Consider the following 19,546-nt stretch of genomic DNA (forward strand, 5'->3'; position numbering starts at 1 on the left):
ATAAGACAACCGTCGAATCGAACGATCGACAAACATTGGTGTGAACGCGTAGACCAACGATGCGAATAACGCTTCGTTGTCTTCGGTGCTCGATAGTTGCTTCTTTACGACCTCTCTCTCTCTCTCTCTCTCTCTCTCTCTCTCTCTCTCTCTCTCTCTCTCTCTCTCTCCCCCTCCCTCCCTCTCTCTTTTCGCTTGGATGACGAAAACGGTATCGTAAATTGTTCTTGCATGCATACGCGATCTCGCGTGTTCGCTTCGCGCGAAATTTTCTTCCCACGCGATAGGAAACGTTTCTCCGAGTCGGAAAACTTTGACCCTTTACTTTCTCCTAATAATTTATCGTAATAATAGATAACGTCCAGTGTCGGAATATCGTATACCCCTGTCCCCGTCGCGACTGTTCGTTTTACCATTTGTTCGTTTACATGTAATTCGCGAACGCGACTTGCGCGTTCCCACGCGTCCTATTCATGTATTGCGTTTCGTCCATGCCACGCAAAAGTAAGAAAGCACGAGGGAAGGAGAAAGCAGAGTAGGAGCGTGATAGGAGAACGCGGTTGGCAGACCGAGGGAGAGGTAATAGAAAGACCGCGCGAATAGTCGCGTGACAGGGGAGTGTGGAAAATTTTCGTCGAGGTTAACGTTCAAAGTTCTCCAGCCGCTAGCCAAGCATGAACGGCCAAGACAAAAGCAAAGACGAATTCGACGCGGCGATCCGTTTGAATTTATTCGGCTTGGAACTGTCCGGTATAATTGCGCGCGAGAAACGTTTCACCGGTAAAGATATCTTCGCGACGATCGCATTCGTTTCTCTCCTCATCGTCTGTATTTCCTACTTTTATAAATTGGCCACGAATATCTCCGATTCGAGCATCGTTTTTGAATCGCTCTCGATGATCTTTCCGATGCTATGTGGCCTAATACGGTTTATCATACTGCTATGGACTCGCGGCACCTGTCGAACCATGTTGCACCTTTGCCAGTCTTTCTGGTCCATCTTGAAGCCGGACGAGAAGAAGCTCGTGCAAAATTACACCAACAAGAGCAAACAATTGATTCGATGTTACCTGGCTAGCTGTATCTTCACTATAACCTGTTACATCGTCCTGGTGTGGTTCGATTCCACCGTGTTAGATCGATCCGGCTATATTAAATACGCGATATTTATTTCTGATATCGTCAACCGCACAGGCAGGCCTTAATGTTTCCACACCGATCGCCAAACCGCCTCTTTCGCCAACCACGGATAATCGACGACGTTTGCCATACTTCACCGTTATTGACATACAAGAAACACCGTGGTACGAGATGGCCTACGTCTTTCAGATCGTTATCATGATGAACGTCACTTGCACTTTCGTCACCATAGACACAATCGGCCCTATGTTCATTTTCGTCACCTGTGGCTACTTGGAGACGATTCGACGCCGAATCGAAAGTTTCCGCTTCTTCGATCAACGATCCTTTGCCTTTAGCGCCGCGGCAACAACCTTCGAGCTGGAATATACGAAAGACTTACGAACATGCGTAATTTGTCATAGGTTACTGCTCGAGTAAGTGTGTCGTTCCTATTATTCCTAGCAAGGAGAGTGCGTCCTTCGGATCACCGACTTGGTTGAAACTTTGCAGCTTTCTAGGTATCCTCGTGCAGTTTGAAAAAATATATCATTATAGCGGTAATTACTCGATAATTTTTCAGATATTTTCGATTAAAGTGTTTTTAATTACGTTTTTAATTACAAATTTATTTCCAGTCTTTCGCAAACGAAGGCGTGGCGCAACGCTGGTGTGGTCGAAAGTTTCTATGCTGTGAAGGATCGGGGTTCGATTCCCCGTGCATAGCTCTTTTTTTTTCGTAGCTTTTTCAATCTATTTTTTATTTTTTCTACATTTTTCCGTATATAAAAGCATTGTAAATAAAGAATTGTAAATAAAATTTCTTAATAAAAAGATTTATTTTTTACGCTTTCTTAGGCAAGTATTTATTTATTACAAAATAATAAGAATATTATGCAAGAAAAACACTTTTCCATAGCAATGTTATTCAATACAGGAAATACGAAACCTATCGCTCATGTAAGTATTAATTATTAAATTAAACATTGTATAAGAACGTTGTCTATAATTGCAACTTTACTGTGCAGCTACAAATGTTCATGAATTAATTGGAAAAACTTGGAAATTTATTTATTTTTCTACTGCCGAATTGATTTTATAAGAAGTGTTGGGAGCACATAACCAGAAGAGGTATCGAGTTGGAATAAAAATTTTACCGCCTGGGATCAGCGCCATCTATGATCTGGGCTCAAAAATCCAGAAAGTAATAGGAATATAGAATAGGCCAGGAGGTGGTCGAAGACACTTGTCACGTGACAGTCGAGGACAGAGAGGGGATAGAAAAGGATAGAATGGCTCCGACAGTGAAAAATTAATAAAACCTTCCGTGAAAATATTTATTACTAGACGAAACTGGAAGCAAAATGTGATGAAAAGTTATATGAGAAGATTCGCAAGAACATTGTCTTTCTAACGAGTGCATAAAGTTTCATAAATTAATTTCGTAGAGGATAGTAATTAATGAAAAACCAATGGCGTCTTCGACAATTTTCGACAATAATTCAAAGATTTCGTAGAATAATTATTAATAATTAATTAATTAGGGACAAATTTCTATGGAAAAATATATTGGAAAGTTCGTGAAGGATCTGGCTTTACGATGCAATTATAAAAGTTCATAAATTAATCACAGATATTGAGTAATTAGTGAATTTTCTACTGCCGATTTGATTTATTAAAATATATTCGGAGCACATAACCAGAGTTAGTAAACTGGCATCAGAGCCATCTTTGTTCTCGTTGCGGAACCCGAGCTTCGACTATAAAATCATAGATGCCTCTGATGTCAGCTTACTAACTCTGGTTATGTTCTCCGAATATATTTTAATAAATCAAATCGGCAGTAGAAAATTCACTAATTACTCAATATCTGTGATTAATTTATGAACTTTTATAATTGCATCGTAAAGCCAGATCCTTCACGAACTTTCCAATATATTTTTCCATAGAAATTTGTCCCTAATTAATTAATTATTAATAATTATTCTACGAAATCTTTGAATTATTGTCGAAAATTGTCGAAGACGCCATTGGTTTTTCATTAATTACTATCCTCTACGAAATTAATTTATGAAACTTTATGCACTCGTTAGAAAGACAATGTTCTTGCGAATCTTCTCATATAACTTTTCATCACATTTTGCTTCTAGTTTCGTTTAGTATTAAATAGTTTCACGGAAGATCGTGATGGTCGTCGTTACGAAATCGTGGACACCATCAAACAATAATTAATAATTAACAATTTAGAGTTCAATTCTGTACGAAAATTACGTAAGAATGTTGCCTAAAGTTGCAGCTTTGCAACGAAATTAGAAAAGTTCATAAATTAATTACGGAAATTGAGTAATTTATTAATTTTTCACTGTCGGAGCCATTCTATCCTTTTCTATCCCCTCTCTGTCCTCGACTGTCACGTGACAAGTGTCTTCGACCACCTCCTGGCCTATTCTATATTCCTATTACTTTCTGGATTTTTGAGCCCAGATCATAGATGGCGCTGATCCCAGGCGGTAAAATTTTTATTCCAACTCGATACCTCTTCTGGTTATGTGCTCCCAACACTTCTTATAAAATCAATTCGGCAGTAGAAAAATAAATAAATTTCCAAGTTTTTCCAATTAATTCATGAACATTTGTAGCTGCACAGTAAAGTTGCAATTATAGACAACGTTCTTATACAATGTTTAATTTAATAATTAATACTTACATGAGCGATAGGTTTCGTATTTCCTGTATTGAATAACATTGCTATGGAAAAGTGTTTTTCTTGTATAATATTCTTATTATTTTGTAATAAATAAATACTTGCCTAAGAAAGCGTAAAAAATAAATCTTTTTATTAAGAAATTTTATTTACAATTCTTTATTTACAATGCTTTTATATACGGAAAAATGTAGAAAAAATAAAAAATAGATTGAAAAAGCTACGAAAAAAAAAGAGCTATGCACGGGGAATCGAACCCCGATCCTTCACAGCATAGAAACTTTCGACCACACCAGCGTTGCGCCACGCCTTCGTTTGCGAAAGACTGGAAATAAATTTGTAATTAAAAACGTAATTAAAAACACTTTAATCGAAAATATCTGAAAAATTATCGAGTAATTACCGCTATAATGATATATTTTTTCAAACTGCACGAGGATACCTAGAAAGCTGCAAAGTTTGAATCAAGTCGGTGACCCTAAGGACTTACATTCTCCTTGTAAACCCTTTTTCGTCGACCGCGTATACCTCAAATTACGCTTCTTTTTCTCTTCTCTTTATCTTTCAGATTCTGCCAGACCATCGAACGTTTTACCAACTTCATATTTCTCATACAATTACTCGGCAGCACGTACAACATATCCTTGATCGGTTTTAAATTGTTCGAGGTATGTATCCTTTTTCTTTCTTTTCTTCTCTTTTTAAACCACGCGGTACCGTTGCGAATTTCACGGATACGAACAGAACAGCCCTGACAAGATTAAATACGTCACGCAACTGCTGCTCTTTATGACTCAACTGTTACTCTGCAATTGGCCCGCGGATGTCCTTTCGTCCAAGGTATGCGAAATCGTATCGATCAACGGATTCTTCATTTTCCTCGACGTTCTTCTTCCCCCTCCTTTCGTTGCTTTTCCTCTTTTCTTTTTTCTTTTCCTTTTTTAGAGCGAAGATATTGCCAGTGCCGCCTATTCGATCCCGTGGTATCGGTATCCTTACAATGCCAAGATATTGACCAGTATGCTTATCATAAGGAGTCAAAGACCGGTTCGCCTGACAGCTGGGAAATTCGTTCAGCTTTCCCTGGAGACGTTTGCCTCTGTACGTCTCTCTCTCTCTCTCTCTCTCTCTCTCTCTCTCTCTCTCTCTCTGTGCCTCTTTACTATTACTGTACCGTACCGTTTTCGATTCTCCGTGGTTTCCTTTTCCAGATGATATCCGCGGCTGTTTCGTTCTTCACCATGATTCGAGGTATAAACTGAGGATGTTGGCGCAAACGAACGAACCACGTAGATAATTTGTTGGTTGGTCCATTGAATCAATGAGAACCGTGTATCGATGTTTCAAATATGCGTGCACGGGTAATAGAATATAAGCTAAAACTGGAACTATACGTTGAAATAGAAGTCTAGTTTGAAATTTCTTTCGCGTTTGTTTGGCGGATGGAGGTGGAACGAGAGCGAGGTTGAGTGTAGCGTAAAGGAAAAAAGGGGAAAGCGGGAAAGACGAGAATAATGGAGGCAAAGTCGCGTGGTGGTTGGAATAAGAGAAAAAAGGAGAGGAGATGGGAGAAAGGGTTTCGATGTAATCGATCGTTGGAGTTAAAACGTTTCACGCGTTCCATGCGAAACGTTTCGATTCGTGGCAGGACGAATGTTCGTAAGAGGAGAAAGAAAAGTTTGCGCCAGTCTTGCTGTTGAGAGATAGATGATAGAATGCGCGATAGATAGGTAGGATGTACGATTTGGTCGGTTTATCCGAGGAAAGTTCTACGCCATCTATCCATCGTTGGCCGTTTCACGCGATCGAACAAACACGCGCTTTTCCCGATATTAGCCAAAAGAAAGAAAACCACGTTTCCATTCGTCGACGGTAGTTGCCGAAGCTGCGTCCGAGAAACGCTATTAGCCTCCCTATCGATCATCACGTCTCTCTGTCCATTCGCTACTTTTCCGACTCGTCGGCGTTGCTCGAGGTACGTAGTAGTGACATCTTCGAGAGGTCGTTACGCCGAGTTACGTCTCAGTTTCGCGTATATACGTATACATATACATATACATATACGTGTATTATAGATATAGAAAAAGGCGAGAGCCGAGAGGTAAAAGGAAAGAGAGAGCCTATAAATGGGTGGATGACGAATGTCGGGGCATACGCCGTATCCTTCGACAATTACCGGTTAAGTAAGTTTTTGTGTAATCCCGCGATATCCGGGATATCGTACCGCGGTATTATCCAGGCATCGTTCTTACGATTACTGTCAGCTTGGTGTTTCGACTCTCGAATCTTTCCAATCGGGTCGAGTTATTTTTCCCAGCGAATCAGAAGAAGGCAAGGAAAGGCGGGAGAGGAAAAGCGAGAGAGAGAGAGTGATAAGAGATGGACCGAAGCGTAAGAGGCAATCTATGGAGAATGCGATCGCTGGTACTCTGCGCGTGCTGTTATATCGTTGCTGCTGCCGTCGTCGTCGTCGTCGTCGTGGTCGTCGTCGTGGTCGTCGTCGTGGTCGTCGTCGTGGTCGCTGCCAACGTCTCTGCCGCGATCAGTTCTCCTTCTCGAATTAATTACGCAGGAGATAGGAATAGCGAGATAGGGAAGCGTCTGTCGCGGACAGGCTCTCTATCTCTTTCTAGTTCGGAGTTGGCGAATATGTTTGGTCGGCGTTTCTCAACGGCGCGATCGGGCGTAAAACGTAGTGGAAAGGCAGCGGAAAGGCAGCGGAAAAGCAGCGGAAAGGCAGCGGAAAGGCAGCGGAAAGGTAAAGGAGAGGAATGGGAATGGCAGGAAAAGCAGCCGGGAAATGGAAGGAGGAGATTGGCAGGGAGCGAAAGCGTGCCGGTTTAGCAACAAGTTGCAGCTGGTGCGCGTTTTCCCTAGAGTTTCCTAAAATCAACAAGTGAACTCGCTTTCCTCGCTCGGAATTTCTATATCGCTTTCTCGTTTGGCTCCACAGGTGGTAACCGAAGGCATCGTTTGCACGGTAGGTACACGCCAGTGGAGCGTGTCTCGCGGTTTAATCGTTGCATCGTACTACACGTCTTTCGCCACTCTGCTTACGACTGTTGGCGAAATCCAGCCGGAATCTTTCCACGGTTCGTCCTGCGCGCATTCCTTGATCGATCGCATCTTTTCTCCAGTCGCGCGCGTATATAGCTAACGGGTGAAAAAAGGGCCGAAGACGCGGTTTCTGGAACGCGATGAAAGCCGGTTTAATAAAGCGGCGCCGGTTCCAACGCGTTCGCGTATCGAGAATTCTACGAACGCTTCGCGTTCCATTCGACCTCGGGTCGCATACCGTTCGTCCACTACTACCTATACTACCCATAGTATTTCTCCGTCACCCTTCTTACATCTTAATCTTAATAGCGTTCCCACCACGCATATGCCTCGCCTTCTGCTCCCTTCCGTTCTTTTCCCCCTTTCGCACCCATTTTCGCCGCCACCGGCTTCGTTTCTTCGCTGAATTTTCCACCGATTCCTTTCTCCCTCATCCCCCGCCGGACGGTCATTTTATCCGGTAGATCTCGAAGCAGCACGACACAGCGCCAAGTGGAATCGGATCGCGAACGATCCGCGTCCGACTACGTGGCGGCACAGGGGAGCAAGAAGAAGGAGGAGAAGAAAAAGGAAAAGGTAGAGGTAGGAAATGCGTGTAACGTGCGTGTAACGTATGGTCGGAGAAAGGAAGGAGGGAAGGAAGGAAGGAAGGAAGGAAGGAAGGAAGAAAAAAGGAGTGGAGGGAAAGCGAAGAAAGTGGGGAATAGTAGGGATGAATGGGGCGCGCGGGTAGGGTGGTTGGTTGACTCGGACGCGAAGGGGAAGAGGGCGAAAAGAGAAGCGTTAAAGGGGCGGGAGCGAAGGAGAAGAGTGGGGGCTTCCGGAGGCGCTATGGACCATGCGCTTTGGAGTTTGCAACGAAAGGACTTTGGATCTTCGTGGATCGAGAAGAGAGAGAGGTGCGGACGGGTAAAGAAGTGGCAGAGGCGCGAACGTGGACGTGGTTGCGGACGCGAACGCGAACGCGAACGCGAACGCGAACGCGAACGCGAACGCGAACGCGGAACGCGAATGCGGACGACGGTGGGTAGGCAGAAAGTGCGACCGAGCCCCGAGTCGGAAAAATCGGGGTGAGATGCACCCTCGCCACCATCGTCGCTCTCAATCGGCCGCGACGCTTCCACCTGGAAGCACCGCTACTCCTCGCTAACCGGCTCGTCGTCGACATACTCCTCGTCATCGTCATCGTCGTCGACACCGACATCGACATCGCCGTTCACCAGCGATTGCATCCATTTCGACCAACCGAATATCCTGCTTTTTCTTCGTTCCCACGTCGTTCGTTCGTGCGTTCGTGCGTTCGTGCGTTCGTGCGTTCGTTCGTTCGTTCGATCGACTTTGCCGTACGTTCATCCACTCGCAACATAGCCATAGGTAAGAAATCTTAATCTATCTCTCTCTTTTCTTCCCCATATTTACTTTCCCCTCTATTTACTTATCCCTTGGTCAAATAATCGCCTTTCACCGTTCACGGATTTTATATTAGCTCGAGGGTCGAGACCGACACGCGTCTCGCGGTACAATTTTCTTCGTGTATTAACCGAAAGTGGAAACGAAACGAGAACGGTAAAGTGGCGATCGCGACTCGGGCTGGTCGATGAAACGGAAGAGTGAGAAAGAAAGGTCGGAGCAAATTTTTCGATTCGCTCGATCGTCGTCGACGCCCTTCTTTCGCATTTATTCTTCCATCCCGTTCCAGACGAGAGGAAATTCCTTTTTACCCCACCCTTATCCTACTACCTCCTTTCGTTTCGTTTTCCTTCAAATTTTCCTTCCTCTCGTTTCGCTTGCCCTCGGTTACTTTACAATGCGTATATACTTTTTTAATCACGAATCGTCGCGGTCGAGTTTAAAGCTCGATTTCGTTTCACGCTCCAGGCTGTTGTACCCTCGCTCGCTCTCTCTCTCTCTCTCTCTCTCTCTCTCTCTCTCTCTCATTTCCGCGTGTCGTTTGCAGACATTTCGCTTTGGATTTTACTACGCGCGACTACTGTCATCGACTCGAAATCGTCGTGGTTGCGTCGTCGCGTTGGGTTTTCGCGGTTGGTCAAAGGACGGAACGAAAACGGTGGAAAAGGATTTCTCCACAGGGTTTTCCCGGCGTATCGAACGTATGTACGATTAAACTCGTTTGGTTGCCCTTTCCGTAATCGCGTGGTAATGGAAAAGTAGACGGAAAGTAGGCGAAAAGTTGGCGGAAGGTATCTCTTCGATAATGGTAGGGAAGAAAAACGGTTTCCGGTATCAAGCTCGCGAAGTTAATAGAGCGATCGGTAACAAGGTTATAAAGCAATCTGCATAACCCTGCTTGGTACTTTGCCCGAGCTCTACAGGCTTGTCCCATAGCACTGCGAGCGGTCTCGTAATTACCAGGTATAATGCGATTACCCGATCGCCAGACCCGGTAACCGAGAAGGCAACTTCTCCCTCCAACTCGCTTTTCCTTTCTACCTTTCTATCCTTATTTCCATTTCCCGCTAACTCCTTCCTGCCTTCGTTTCTTCGTTCCTTCGTTCCTTCCTTTTTACAATTTCGAGCTTTTACTTTACCGATTATAAACTCGTCTCCGAGTTTGTATCGATCCAAGAGGCGCAACGGTCGATAGGGGAATGGAAAGATGGCGAGAAGACCGGGGGTGAGTTGGCGATATGTAGCCGAGAATCTCGTAAATTCGTTTAAACCACGTCGCAGGCGTAATTTTATTTCGCGCTCCTGTTTGTATTCCCTCGTATCCGTATTGGCGACAGACGCGTTTCCGTTTCCGCTTCCGCTTCCGCTTCCGCGTCTCTCCCTCTCCTTGCCGCCCCTTTTTCATCGCCTCTATCATCGCCTCTATCATCGCGGGGTTTGTCTCGAATAGCAAAGTTTCTGCTCCTTCTCCTTCTTCGAGTTCACTGGTTTGAATAATCGCACCGCTCGCTATCGTCGCACCGTTGAACACGATCGTCGTTCCCTCCTCTCCTCTCCTCTCCTCTCCTCTCATCTCCTCTCTCTCCTCCTTCGTCGTGTATAAACATTCCCGAGACGATGACATTTGTATCTCGGTGTTTGCCGTTTACCCGACGGTAACGGAGAACCGTGTAAACGTGGAATGATCCGCGTGTAGACCGAGTTACCATCGTCTCTCGTTAACAACGTTATCGTTGTACGGCGTTTCTCGTGCGCGATATACTTTTCTACGCGAGTACTACGTTATAGCACGGTTGGAAAGAGAAAGAAAGTGGGAGAGAAATAAAGTTTGCATAGAGACGTTGGATAATCCGTAGAGTTTTCGTGGTACGACGAAGCGGTTCGAAGCGAAGAATAGGAAAACCGGAGAGAAAGGTAAGCGGCGCAAAGGGGAAAAAGGGAGGGACGAATAAGAAAAGGTGGGCTGTTTGCGAGAAGGAAGAAAATAAAGGAGAGATGGCTAAGAAGTTTGAAGCGACGACGAGAATCGATCGGTCGCCGGCTAATCGTTTTCTCGCACGGATTCCACTGGTCGGGACGCGAAGCAACAGTTTGCCCCTTCTGATATACGCGGGTCTCCTCGATATGCACTTTTCCTGCCGAATTTTCGCATCTCGCGCCATTGGATTTTCATCTGGATCCGATCGCGAGATCGCCGTAACGCTGTTGCTCGGTGAAAAGTCGATTGCGCGAAGGGGGGGGGGGGAGAGAGGGGGAGAGAGAGAGAGAGAGAGAGAGAGAGAGAGAGAGAGAGACGGATGGCGTGTGGGATTAATCGCGTGCACGTTTTCCACGGCAAACTCCAGCCAAGTGGCGTTATTAAGTTGTCTCGAAGATACGCGATCGCGAGCCATTCATTCGACGGAACCGTGCTATTCCGGTTTGGGTTAGGTCTGGCAGCGGTACTAATTGCTTCTCAAAGTGGAAACTAAGTTTATAGGAGAGGCGAGAGTTACCGCGACGCGCGCAAAGGGTTCTCCTCGCTTCTCGGAAATCGCAACTCGCGGAGAACTCTGTGGAGAACGTGGAGGAGTGATTTTCGTTATCGCGCTGGTCGAGGTTACCGTCACAGGCTATCATCGTTAGGGGCTATCACCGTTAGAGGCTACCACGGTTAGTTAGAGGCTACCGGTCGGAAAGGCGACGACTGGACGAGGACAATCGAGACGGTATAGAGAGACGCGGCGGTACGATCGTATGATAAATCGAGATACTCGAGAGACGGTCGACACGATTTTTCTATTAGCACGGCTCTTTCTTCGTGGTACGCGTACACGAACAGAGTTGGTATACCGAGTAGCTGCCCGGTGCGCGTTGCGCGTTGCTCGTATGAAAGCAGAAAATCAGTATAGGTATATAAGGACGATAGGTGTGTACAGTAGCGTGTAGACGTGGGCACCGAGACTGTTCGTGTGCGTGCGCGTGTTCGTGCGCTCGCGAGGGAAGGGAGCGGAGATGGACGGAACACAGAGGGTCCGGCGTCGATTAGGTTGGAATAGGAAGAGGGTGGTAGTGGAGTTCATAGGGAGGGTGAAAAAGGGTAGTGGAGTGGCGCGGAGGTGGCCGATATGGTGAAGGAGCAGCGTGATAACGCGTACGCGCGTTCATCGAATCGGGATAACGAGGTCGGACTCGAGTCTCGCTGGTTCCACGGTCACTTCATCAACGCGAAGCCAACTAAACTGTCAATCGCAAACCCACTACCGTGTCGAACCCTTTCGACAGCATCTAGATTCCTCGTCGATAACGCGTACTCCAAGCATCGATTCCAGAGGCATTCACGAGCGCCCAACGCTTGCACGCGATACACCTCTTCTCGAAAATTCCATTCGAACCACGAGTCCGATTAAACATCACCCGAACGGCCTCTGCCTTTCGAAAAGTCGGTTCTCCGTTTTCTATTAAATATCTCTCTCTCTCTCTCTCTCTCTCTCTCTCTCTCTCTCTCTCTCTCTCTCTCTCTCTGCCTATTGTATTCGTCGAAGGCGAAGCTTTTGGTCTGGAAAAGGACGAAAAAAGGGAGAAGGGAAAGGACGAGGGAAAGGACGAGGAAGAAGCGAAAGAGGTAAAAGGGAAAGCCGGTAAAGACCTTTCGTAGGTAGAGACGGAACTGCTCGCGGTCATTCTTCGTCGTAATTACCGAACAGATAAGAGAATGAAACACGACGAAAAGAACGAAAAGCAAAGTATGGGAGTCCACCACCAAAGTGGTAAGAGAAAAATCTTCTTCGGTTCTTTCCGAGAATAATGCACGCACCCAGGGGACCTGGCTTTCAGGAAAATGCTGATTGCTTCTCTCTCCACTGCTACCCCAACCCGAACCCCACCCCAAACCCTAACCTCCTTCTCCTTGCCCCGTGCTACCCTGCTTTCATCCCTCTGCCATCCCTCTGCAATCCACCACCATCTCCCGCCACGCCCCTCTATCGCTATCATCCCTGCACCACCACCGTTACCAACTCTCCGCTCCCATTTTTCCTTACCGATTCTTCTTTCTCCTTCTTTCTCCTTCTTTCTCCTTCTTTCTCCTTCTTTCTCCTTCTTTCTCCTTCTTTCTCCCTCTTTCTGCTTCTTTCTCCCTCGGTGGCACTCCCTTCTTCTTCGCTCGTTTTTCTTCGCCCTTCGTATCGCTCGACGATACAGGTCCGTCTACCGTCTTATCGGTATTTCGTTCGTCCATCGAACGGGCACCCGCGTACTTCGTATTATCCAATATCCCTACGGAAAGACATACGCTACGTACTTACTTACGTACGTATGCGAGCGTTGCACGAAATTTCGAATAGACCGGGCCAACGGATAGATCGAAAATTGGACCAACCTCTGCTCGAGTGGACCAGACGGATAAAAACGATCGACCGGTGGTCGCGTCGCTTCGGATGATGGAGAGACGTGTACGGTGCGGTGAAATAATCCAACGAGAGAGTGAAAGGAAGCTTATCTCGCGGAACCGATTCTCTCCGTTACGGGTTGGCCAGGGATACCATTTCGCCAGCTTTTCCGTCTTCTCCAACGCCGACCATCATCCCCCGTCTTCTTTCTATTTCCCCGACGCATTGCGCGAGTCCCTCTCTTTCGGGTAGTCTCGTAGAAAAAGTAGAGAAAAAATAGAAAAAGAGTGAAAGAGTGAAAGAGTGAAAGAAAGGAAAGAAGAGGAGGAAAAGGAAAGGAAAATAATAGAAAAATAAATGAAAGAAAAAGAAAATGGAGAAAAGGCGGCGTTTTAACGAGGTGTGACAAGGAGAGAAGTGGTAGGAATCGCGTTCCCGGCTACCGCTTTAGACGGCCTTAATGGTTTCCTATTCACGGGTAGCGTGCGAAAATTAGCCGAGCTGAAAGCATCGGGTAATCGAGTTATTACGAATAAAAGAGGAGAGGCGAGGGCATCGCCTGTGGAATAGTTGCGCCACGCGGTTCATGGGAGATACCGTTAAAAGCGACCAATTAATGCCGTTAATTCTATATAACCCAGGCATCGAACGATCCGCGTCCGATTCGTCGATGCTCGCGCGTTTTACGAAAGGATCGTTGCACGGCATCTACGGATAGACGCCCGAATCCGTTCAAATACCCCGTCCCAGCTCACCTCTATACCCTGCGCTACTATTTCCCTATCTCGCCGTCGCCATTTCCTCTTTTCTTTCCCTTTTCCTTTCTCCCCCTTCCCCTTTTGCCCCTCTTGTTCGCTTTGAAAAACGACGCGTCGAATTCGTTCTCTGATCGTGGCATATAGAATCGTTGCGGCTCTCTATACCCGATCAAAAGTGCTCGAGTCGAGTGCCGGAAGTTCGAATAGTCTACTATTTTTACCACTTTCTACGTTCTTCCCCAATTTCTTCCATTTTCCACCAGCAGTCCCCCCTTTCGCCGTGTAAATCGACCCCAACGGGGAATCTTCGAACAAAGAGGAAAAGGTCGCCTTTCGAGGAAACGCGTGTCGAACAATAGGAGATGGCGCGAATAAACGTGGCTAAAAGGACCATTGTTATCCACTGCACACCCGCAACCACATCCGGATTCGCTAATTAGTTTACTCCATCGACTTTTCCCCTCGACGCTATTACCACGCCACCACCGCTTCCTTCTCTTTACATCCGTCGCGCGCGTCTTTCCATCGTTTCCACTATCTTTCCATTCCATCTACCTTTCGCAGATTATCCGGTGAAAAAGAAGACACGAATCTCGGAATTAGGATGGGCGGCGGAGAATGGAGCGGCTGGTTACAACGATGTCGAGAATCGCGAAGATTGGTTCTCGTGATCGTGGCCATTGCTCTGCTCTTGGACAACATGCTTCTGACAACGGTTGGTAAGTAAAACGTTCATTCGCCAATCGATCTACTTCCATCTACTCGGTTCGAAGGTTTTTCTTCGGCGTTTCGCCCTTCCATCGATTCCGCGGGGACACCATTCTCGGTCCCCAAACCGAGCACTTGCAATCGGATACATCGCCCCCTGTGTCCCTGCGTTGGGTAGGAATCGATCGAGGTCCGACGATGGGCCCATAGTTGGCCATCGTAGAGTTTTTCGTTCAACGAGAAACGCCTACCACGTTTTCGGCTATCCAGCGGAAAGTATCGGGGAAAATGGATAAAGAACGTAGGAAACGTCAGCGAATGGTTACCAGGATTTTCTGCTTCTTTAGCTTTTCCTTTCCTCGGCCGATAACGGGCCGAGGTGAGGCTGGCTTTCTTTTATCGCGGACTCGGTGGATGTTTAATTCACGAGGCACATGTTTCTATGACCCTCGCACGATTCTGCGCGCAAATATACGCGAGGGGACGACTGACGACGGACGGCGTACGCCGTTCTGGCAATCCAGATAAGTGGTCATACATTTATGTAGCGTATACGAAACAGCTTCTCAGCCATTCTCACATGCGCGCTAACAAATCATGGAAACGCGCTTCAGACCCGATGAAACGATCGCGAACCTTTACCTTTGTCCTTTCAACCGCACCTCCTTCAACCCCGCTTTCCCATTTCCCATCTCCAAATTTTCTCTCCATCCGTTTACCCATCGTTTCGCATACGCGCCTTCTCCTACGATTTTCATCCCTTCGCACCCTTTCCTACCTTTCCGTCGTTTCGTCGGAAAATCGCTAAAAGCGAACAGAGATGGAAAGAAGGAGAAGAAGAAAAAGAAAAAATTATACGATCGTTCTCTCTCTCTGTTGGAGGTGCTGGGATTTGAACCCAGGACTTTCAGCATGCGAAGCAGACACTCTACCACTGAGTTACACCCCCGAGTTGTAACGTATAGACGCGAAACAACGTGTCGAGCTAAACAATTTTACGCTATTATTATATTATTATGGTGATACATTAAGCAACTATGCTTAATTCTTCAGGATGCTCATCGCGAACGTATACGAACGTGTGTTACAGTGCCCATTATACCGGAATTTCTGTACGATATCAAACATCCCAATGCAACCTTGAGCGAACATCTCGAAGGGGGTAGTGGTTCGCGTGCAACGACTTTCACTGGTATACAACCAACGAGTAGCGATATAATCGCGTCTATTAGCTCCGACGTAACCACCACGCCGAAATGTCCCTGTGCCCCGAGCAAATCCAACGATTCTCAATTGGAGTTTCTTTACGCGACCACATCCTCCCCGTCCAACATCGAGATCACCGGTATGCTCGGTAAGTCGAACAAGTTCTCCGCAATTTCTCTCTCTCTATTATTACTCTACCTTTGCCTGCTTTCGCTGGTTAATCACCAACGGATTTCCCTTTCTCTTGTCGCGCAGAGAGCACGAGCGTCGGTGATATTACCAACTCGGAAGCGGAGATGGGAGAAAAGGAACAACGACATCGCGAGTTACTGCAAGAAACGGTGGCCGTTGGAATAATGTTCGCTTCGAAGGCTTTCGTTCAATTGCTAGCAAATCCGATCGTCGGTCCTCTTACTCACAAGTAAGCGAATCCATCGCAGCCTCATCCGTCCATTACAATCCTTCTCCAATTTTCTCTCCCAATTTTCTAATTCCCCATTACACCGTTATTTTTATTTCTAGAATCGGTTATAGCATACCCATGTTCACTGGTTTCATCATCATGTTCATTTCCACGCTGATATTTGCCTTTGGACGAAGTTACGGCATCCTGTTCTTAGCGAGGGCGCTTCAAGGAATAGGCTCTTCGTGTTCCAGTGTATCGGGTAAGAGAGAAGCCGAGGAATGCCTGATCGGTTACTTATCGTATAACCGATTATTCGCGTCTGAGCGGCGGCGATTAGCAGAAATCGATCAGCAACGGGAATTCCGATCCAACGGAATTTCATCGATCGATCCTTCCGACGCTACGCGTAATTCCAGTCTACGTTTGTCGCAGGTATGGGCATGTTGGCCGAGAGGTACCAAGACGACAAGGAACGAGGAAACGCGATGGGTATCGCGCTCGGTGGTTTGGCCCTTGGTGTCCTCATCGGACCACCGTTTGGCGGTGTCATGTACGAATTCGTAGGAAAGTCTGCTCCGTTCTTGATACTTTCTGCCTTGGCCCTTGGCGATGGAAGTGAGTGATCGCCACCAGCACGCCGCTACTATTTTACGCCCGCTTAGTTATTCCTCCACGCCCTTATTCGCTTCACCGTTTTTCTTTCAGTTTTACAGCTATTGGTGCTTCAACCGTCTGTCGTGTACACCGAGGCGGAACCACCGTCCCTCAAATCCCTCATCACCGATCCTTACATCGTTTTAGCTGCCGGTACGTATCCGTTCTTTCCTCACTCTATCTCTCTCTTCTTCCTACGACTACGTTATCGTTCTTATTCGTCGAGTTCCTCACCGATCCATCGCCGATCGTTCTTTCGCTTTAGGTGCCATCACGTTCGCCAATATGGGTATCGCTATGCTTGAGCCTAGTCTTCCGATTTGGATGATGGATACGATGGGTGCGAGTAGATGGAAGCAAGGTGCTACGTTTCTACCGGCCAGCATTAGTTATTTAATTGGCACTAATCTTTTTGGACCGCTCGGACATAGAATGGGCAGGTTGGTAGATAGTCCAGCATCTTTAATAAGCGTCTTTAATAAGCGTTTTAACCATTCTTCGAAAATATTACATTTTTCCTCGTTTACGAAAATTCCATTCCACGCGACTAGTCGAAAACAAATTGAAACGTCGATATCATCGCCTGGATAGCTCAGTCGGTAGAGCATCAGACTTTTAATCTGAGGGTCCAGGGTTCGAGTCCCTGTTCGGGCGAGTTTTACTTTTTTCTCTCCTTTTTTTCTTTTCATTTTTTCGAATATGCATATTTCTCTTTCTCCTCGTTGCTATTTTCATAAATTACAACTGCCGCGCGTCTGCAAGTATAATTTTTCTATTACAGGTGGTTAGCCTCGTTGATCGGTCTTGTCGTCATTGGCATTTGCCTCATGTGCGTAAGTATCTTATTACACAGTTGCTGCATTAAATCCTATTTCTTTGTACTTTTCGTTCCACATCCGCGATATCGACCATTCTTAGACGATTCCTAAACGATTCCTAAACGATTCCTAAACGATTCTTCGAACCATCTTGTTCTCGCGATTACAGATACCTCTGGCTAGAAGTATCGACCATTTGATCGTACCTAATGCCGGCTTGGGATTCGCTATAGGCATGGTGGATAGTTCCATGATGCCTGAATTAGGATATTTAGTCGACATACGACACACTGCCGTTTACGGCAGTGTCTATGCCATTGGAGATGTTGCCTTTTGTTTAGGTTTCGCAATTGGTACGTATACCAACAATCTGATGAAATTGCAATAAATATGTATCATGCATGCAAATATACGGCCAATACGGATGTATGCATACGCAATCACGTTGCGCATACGTATAAACGTTTTATATGTCGCGTATATGCAAACGTGACATATAGAGCAGATAAGAGGGGGAAGGAAAAAGAAAAAGAAGACAAAACGAAAAAAAAAGAAAAAAGTAATTTTGCATCGGCCGGGAATCGAACCCGGGCCGCCCGCGTGGCAGGCGAGCATTCTACCACTGAACCACCGATGCCTACGTCTTATTGCCTCTATGTACTTTCTTTCCAGGCGTCTACTTAAAATATTCACTTTCGTTTCAATTTTCCATAAACGTTATATCTTTATATATTTTTTATGCCGCACGATATATTGTACAGATACGATATATTCCTGTATAATTGTTCGTTACCAGGTCCTGCTTTGAGCGGTACGTTGGTTAACAGCATCGGCTTCGAGTGGATGTTATTCGGAATTGCCATTTTAAACTTTATTTACGCCCCATTGATGTATTTCTTGCGAGCACCGCCAACCAAGGAGGAGAAGAAGGTAAAGTTCGTTTCGACCTGCAGTAAAATCCTAATTAATGTCTATCCCGTACATATCGATCTACGTATTAATCGTGGATTGTCTTTTAGTCGTTGATAATTGGCGAAAAATCCTCTGTGCGCTACGTAACGTACCAGAACGAGGAAGAAGAACAATAAACGAACGGATATTTCTGAATACGGAATAATAATGCGCATTTCGTTCTCGCCATTCTCCAGATGGAACAACGAGTTAAATGTTAAATACGGAAGCGCGATATGTTGATAACGTTTCCACAAATAGATAAAATATTATTATTTATTTCTATGTTTAGCGCAAGCTGTACATACATATAGCATTCGATCGTAAGAATTAAGTGTGTGCGTTCAAGAGAACCGTATACATACATACATACGCCGATGACGCGATAACTAACGGATACATACAACGTTTACGTCGATTAATCGAGGCACCAAAGCAAAATATACATCGATATATCGTACACGCGTATGTGGCTTATACGTATGATATCCAACATTGAAATATCGTTCGCTCGTGCAAAGTGCAAATCACGCGAATTTTCAATCGCTCGAGATATTATCCTCGTTCCAAATATAATTAATCTCGTCTAGAGGAGAACCGCCTGCTTTGGATTCCCTGAATGGCTGCAGGGAAACCGTGTGTGATAATGACGGGTAGGCATAATGAAGAGTTCTCTAAATTCTTTCGGGTTTAATCGAATATGCGCGTTGAATTGCCCACGGAAACATCACCGATTTACTTAGTCACGCTTTGCGTAAATTTAATTACACAGCGAAACGAAACATCTCGAGGATTGAAGATTCGCAGCTTTGTCTTTGTCAACGGGGAAAGAAAATAACGAATTTCGACTCATTCTCGTCGCGATGCTTCGTACTTGTCAGGTCGATCGGATAACTGCAGCATTTTCTTTATCTTCTATGGTCGCTTGTTTGGCAACAGTCAGAAGAATATTGAATTTTCAACGTGATTGAACATTCTCCAACGACTGCACGATGATAACTGTATTCCAAGTAAACGAAGCCGTAATCATCGAACGAACAAGCTGTCAGATCGTTCAATGAATTTGCAAATTATACGATAAACTTTATGTGAATTCGCGGCGGAAAACTCTAGGGGGAAAATATATATGCTTTCTTTTACTAATATATATCTAACACAGTACGACACAAGTCGATACCATTTTTCGTTGTCGTCGTATACGTCGTGGATACTAAATGTTTTAGGAATAGGATTTAGAAACAGAACTTGCAGAAACAATAACGCGTCCTTTGTCTAGTTGTTCCCTGCATACGCAGCACCAGTCTTCATAAGTGCATACGCATCGTCGACACGCGCGCGCATGCGCATCGTCGACACGCGCGCGCACACGCATAACATACTACGCA

General features: G+C 45.7%; 2 protein-coding genes and 3 non-coding genes across 5 annotated transcripts; 3 read left to right on the forward strand and 2 right to left on the reverse strand.

The window, feature by feature from the left end:
* Window positions 1-913: 913 nt before the first annotated feature.
* On the forward strand, window positions 914-5,085 carry LOC108554442 (odorant receptor 13a). The gene is made up of 6 exons (XM_017909723.1): window positions 914-994; window positions 1,138-1,556; window positions 4,392-4,491; window positions 4,568-4,663; window positions 4,769-4,924; window positions 5,035-5,085. The coding sequence occupies exons 1-6, from the start codon at window positions 914-916 to the stop codon at window positions 5,083-5,085; spliced, it is 903 nt and encodes a 300-aa protein (XP_017765212.1).
* A 2,953-nt stretch (window positions 5,086-8,038) lies between these two features.
* On the forward strand, window positions 8,039-18,298 carry Vmat (Vesicular monoamine transporter). The gene is made up of 12 exons (XM_017909766.1): window positions 8,039-8,254; window positions 13,983-14,137; window positions 15,217-15,480; window positions 15,588-15,753; window positions 15,855-15,997; window positions 16,171-16,353; window positions 16,444-16,545; window positions 16,658-16,832; window positions 17,174-17,225; window positions 17,380-17,563; window positions 18,007-18,140; window positions 18,230-18,298. The coding sequence occupies exons 2-12, from the start codon at window positions 14,023-14,025 to the stop codon at window positions 18,296-18,298; spliced, it is 1,587 nt and encodes a 528-aa protein (XP_017765255.1). The 5' UTR covers window positions 8,039-8,254; window positions 13,983-14,022.
* TRNAA-CGC (transfer RNA alanine (anticodon CGC)) lies at window positions 15,004-15,075 on the reverse strand. Its single transcript has one exon. It is a non-coding gene; the product is annotated as a tRNA-Ala (tRNA).
* TRNAK-UUU (transfer RNA lysine (anticodon UUU)) lies at window positions 16,974-17,046 on the forward strand. Its single transcript has one exon. It is a non-coding gene; the product is annotated as a tRNA-Lys (tRNA).
* Window positions 17,777-17,847, reverse strand: TRNAG-GCC (transfer RNA glycine (anticodon GCC)). The gene has a single exon. It is a non-coding gene; the product is annotated as a tRNA-Gly (tRNA).
* Window positions 18,299-19,546: the final 1,248 nt, after the last annotated feature.

The sequence above is a fragment of the Eufriesea mexicana genome, unplaced genomic scaffold (genome assembly GCF_001483705.2).
Source record: "Eufriesea mexicana isolate 0111107269 unplaced genomic scaffold, ASM148370v2 scaffold21577, whole genome shotgun sequence".
Classification (NCBI taxonomy): domain Eukaryota; kingdom Metazoa; phylum Arthropoda; class Insecta; order Hymenoptera; family Apidae; genus Eufriesea; species Eufriesea mexicana.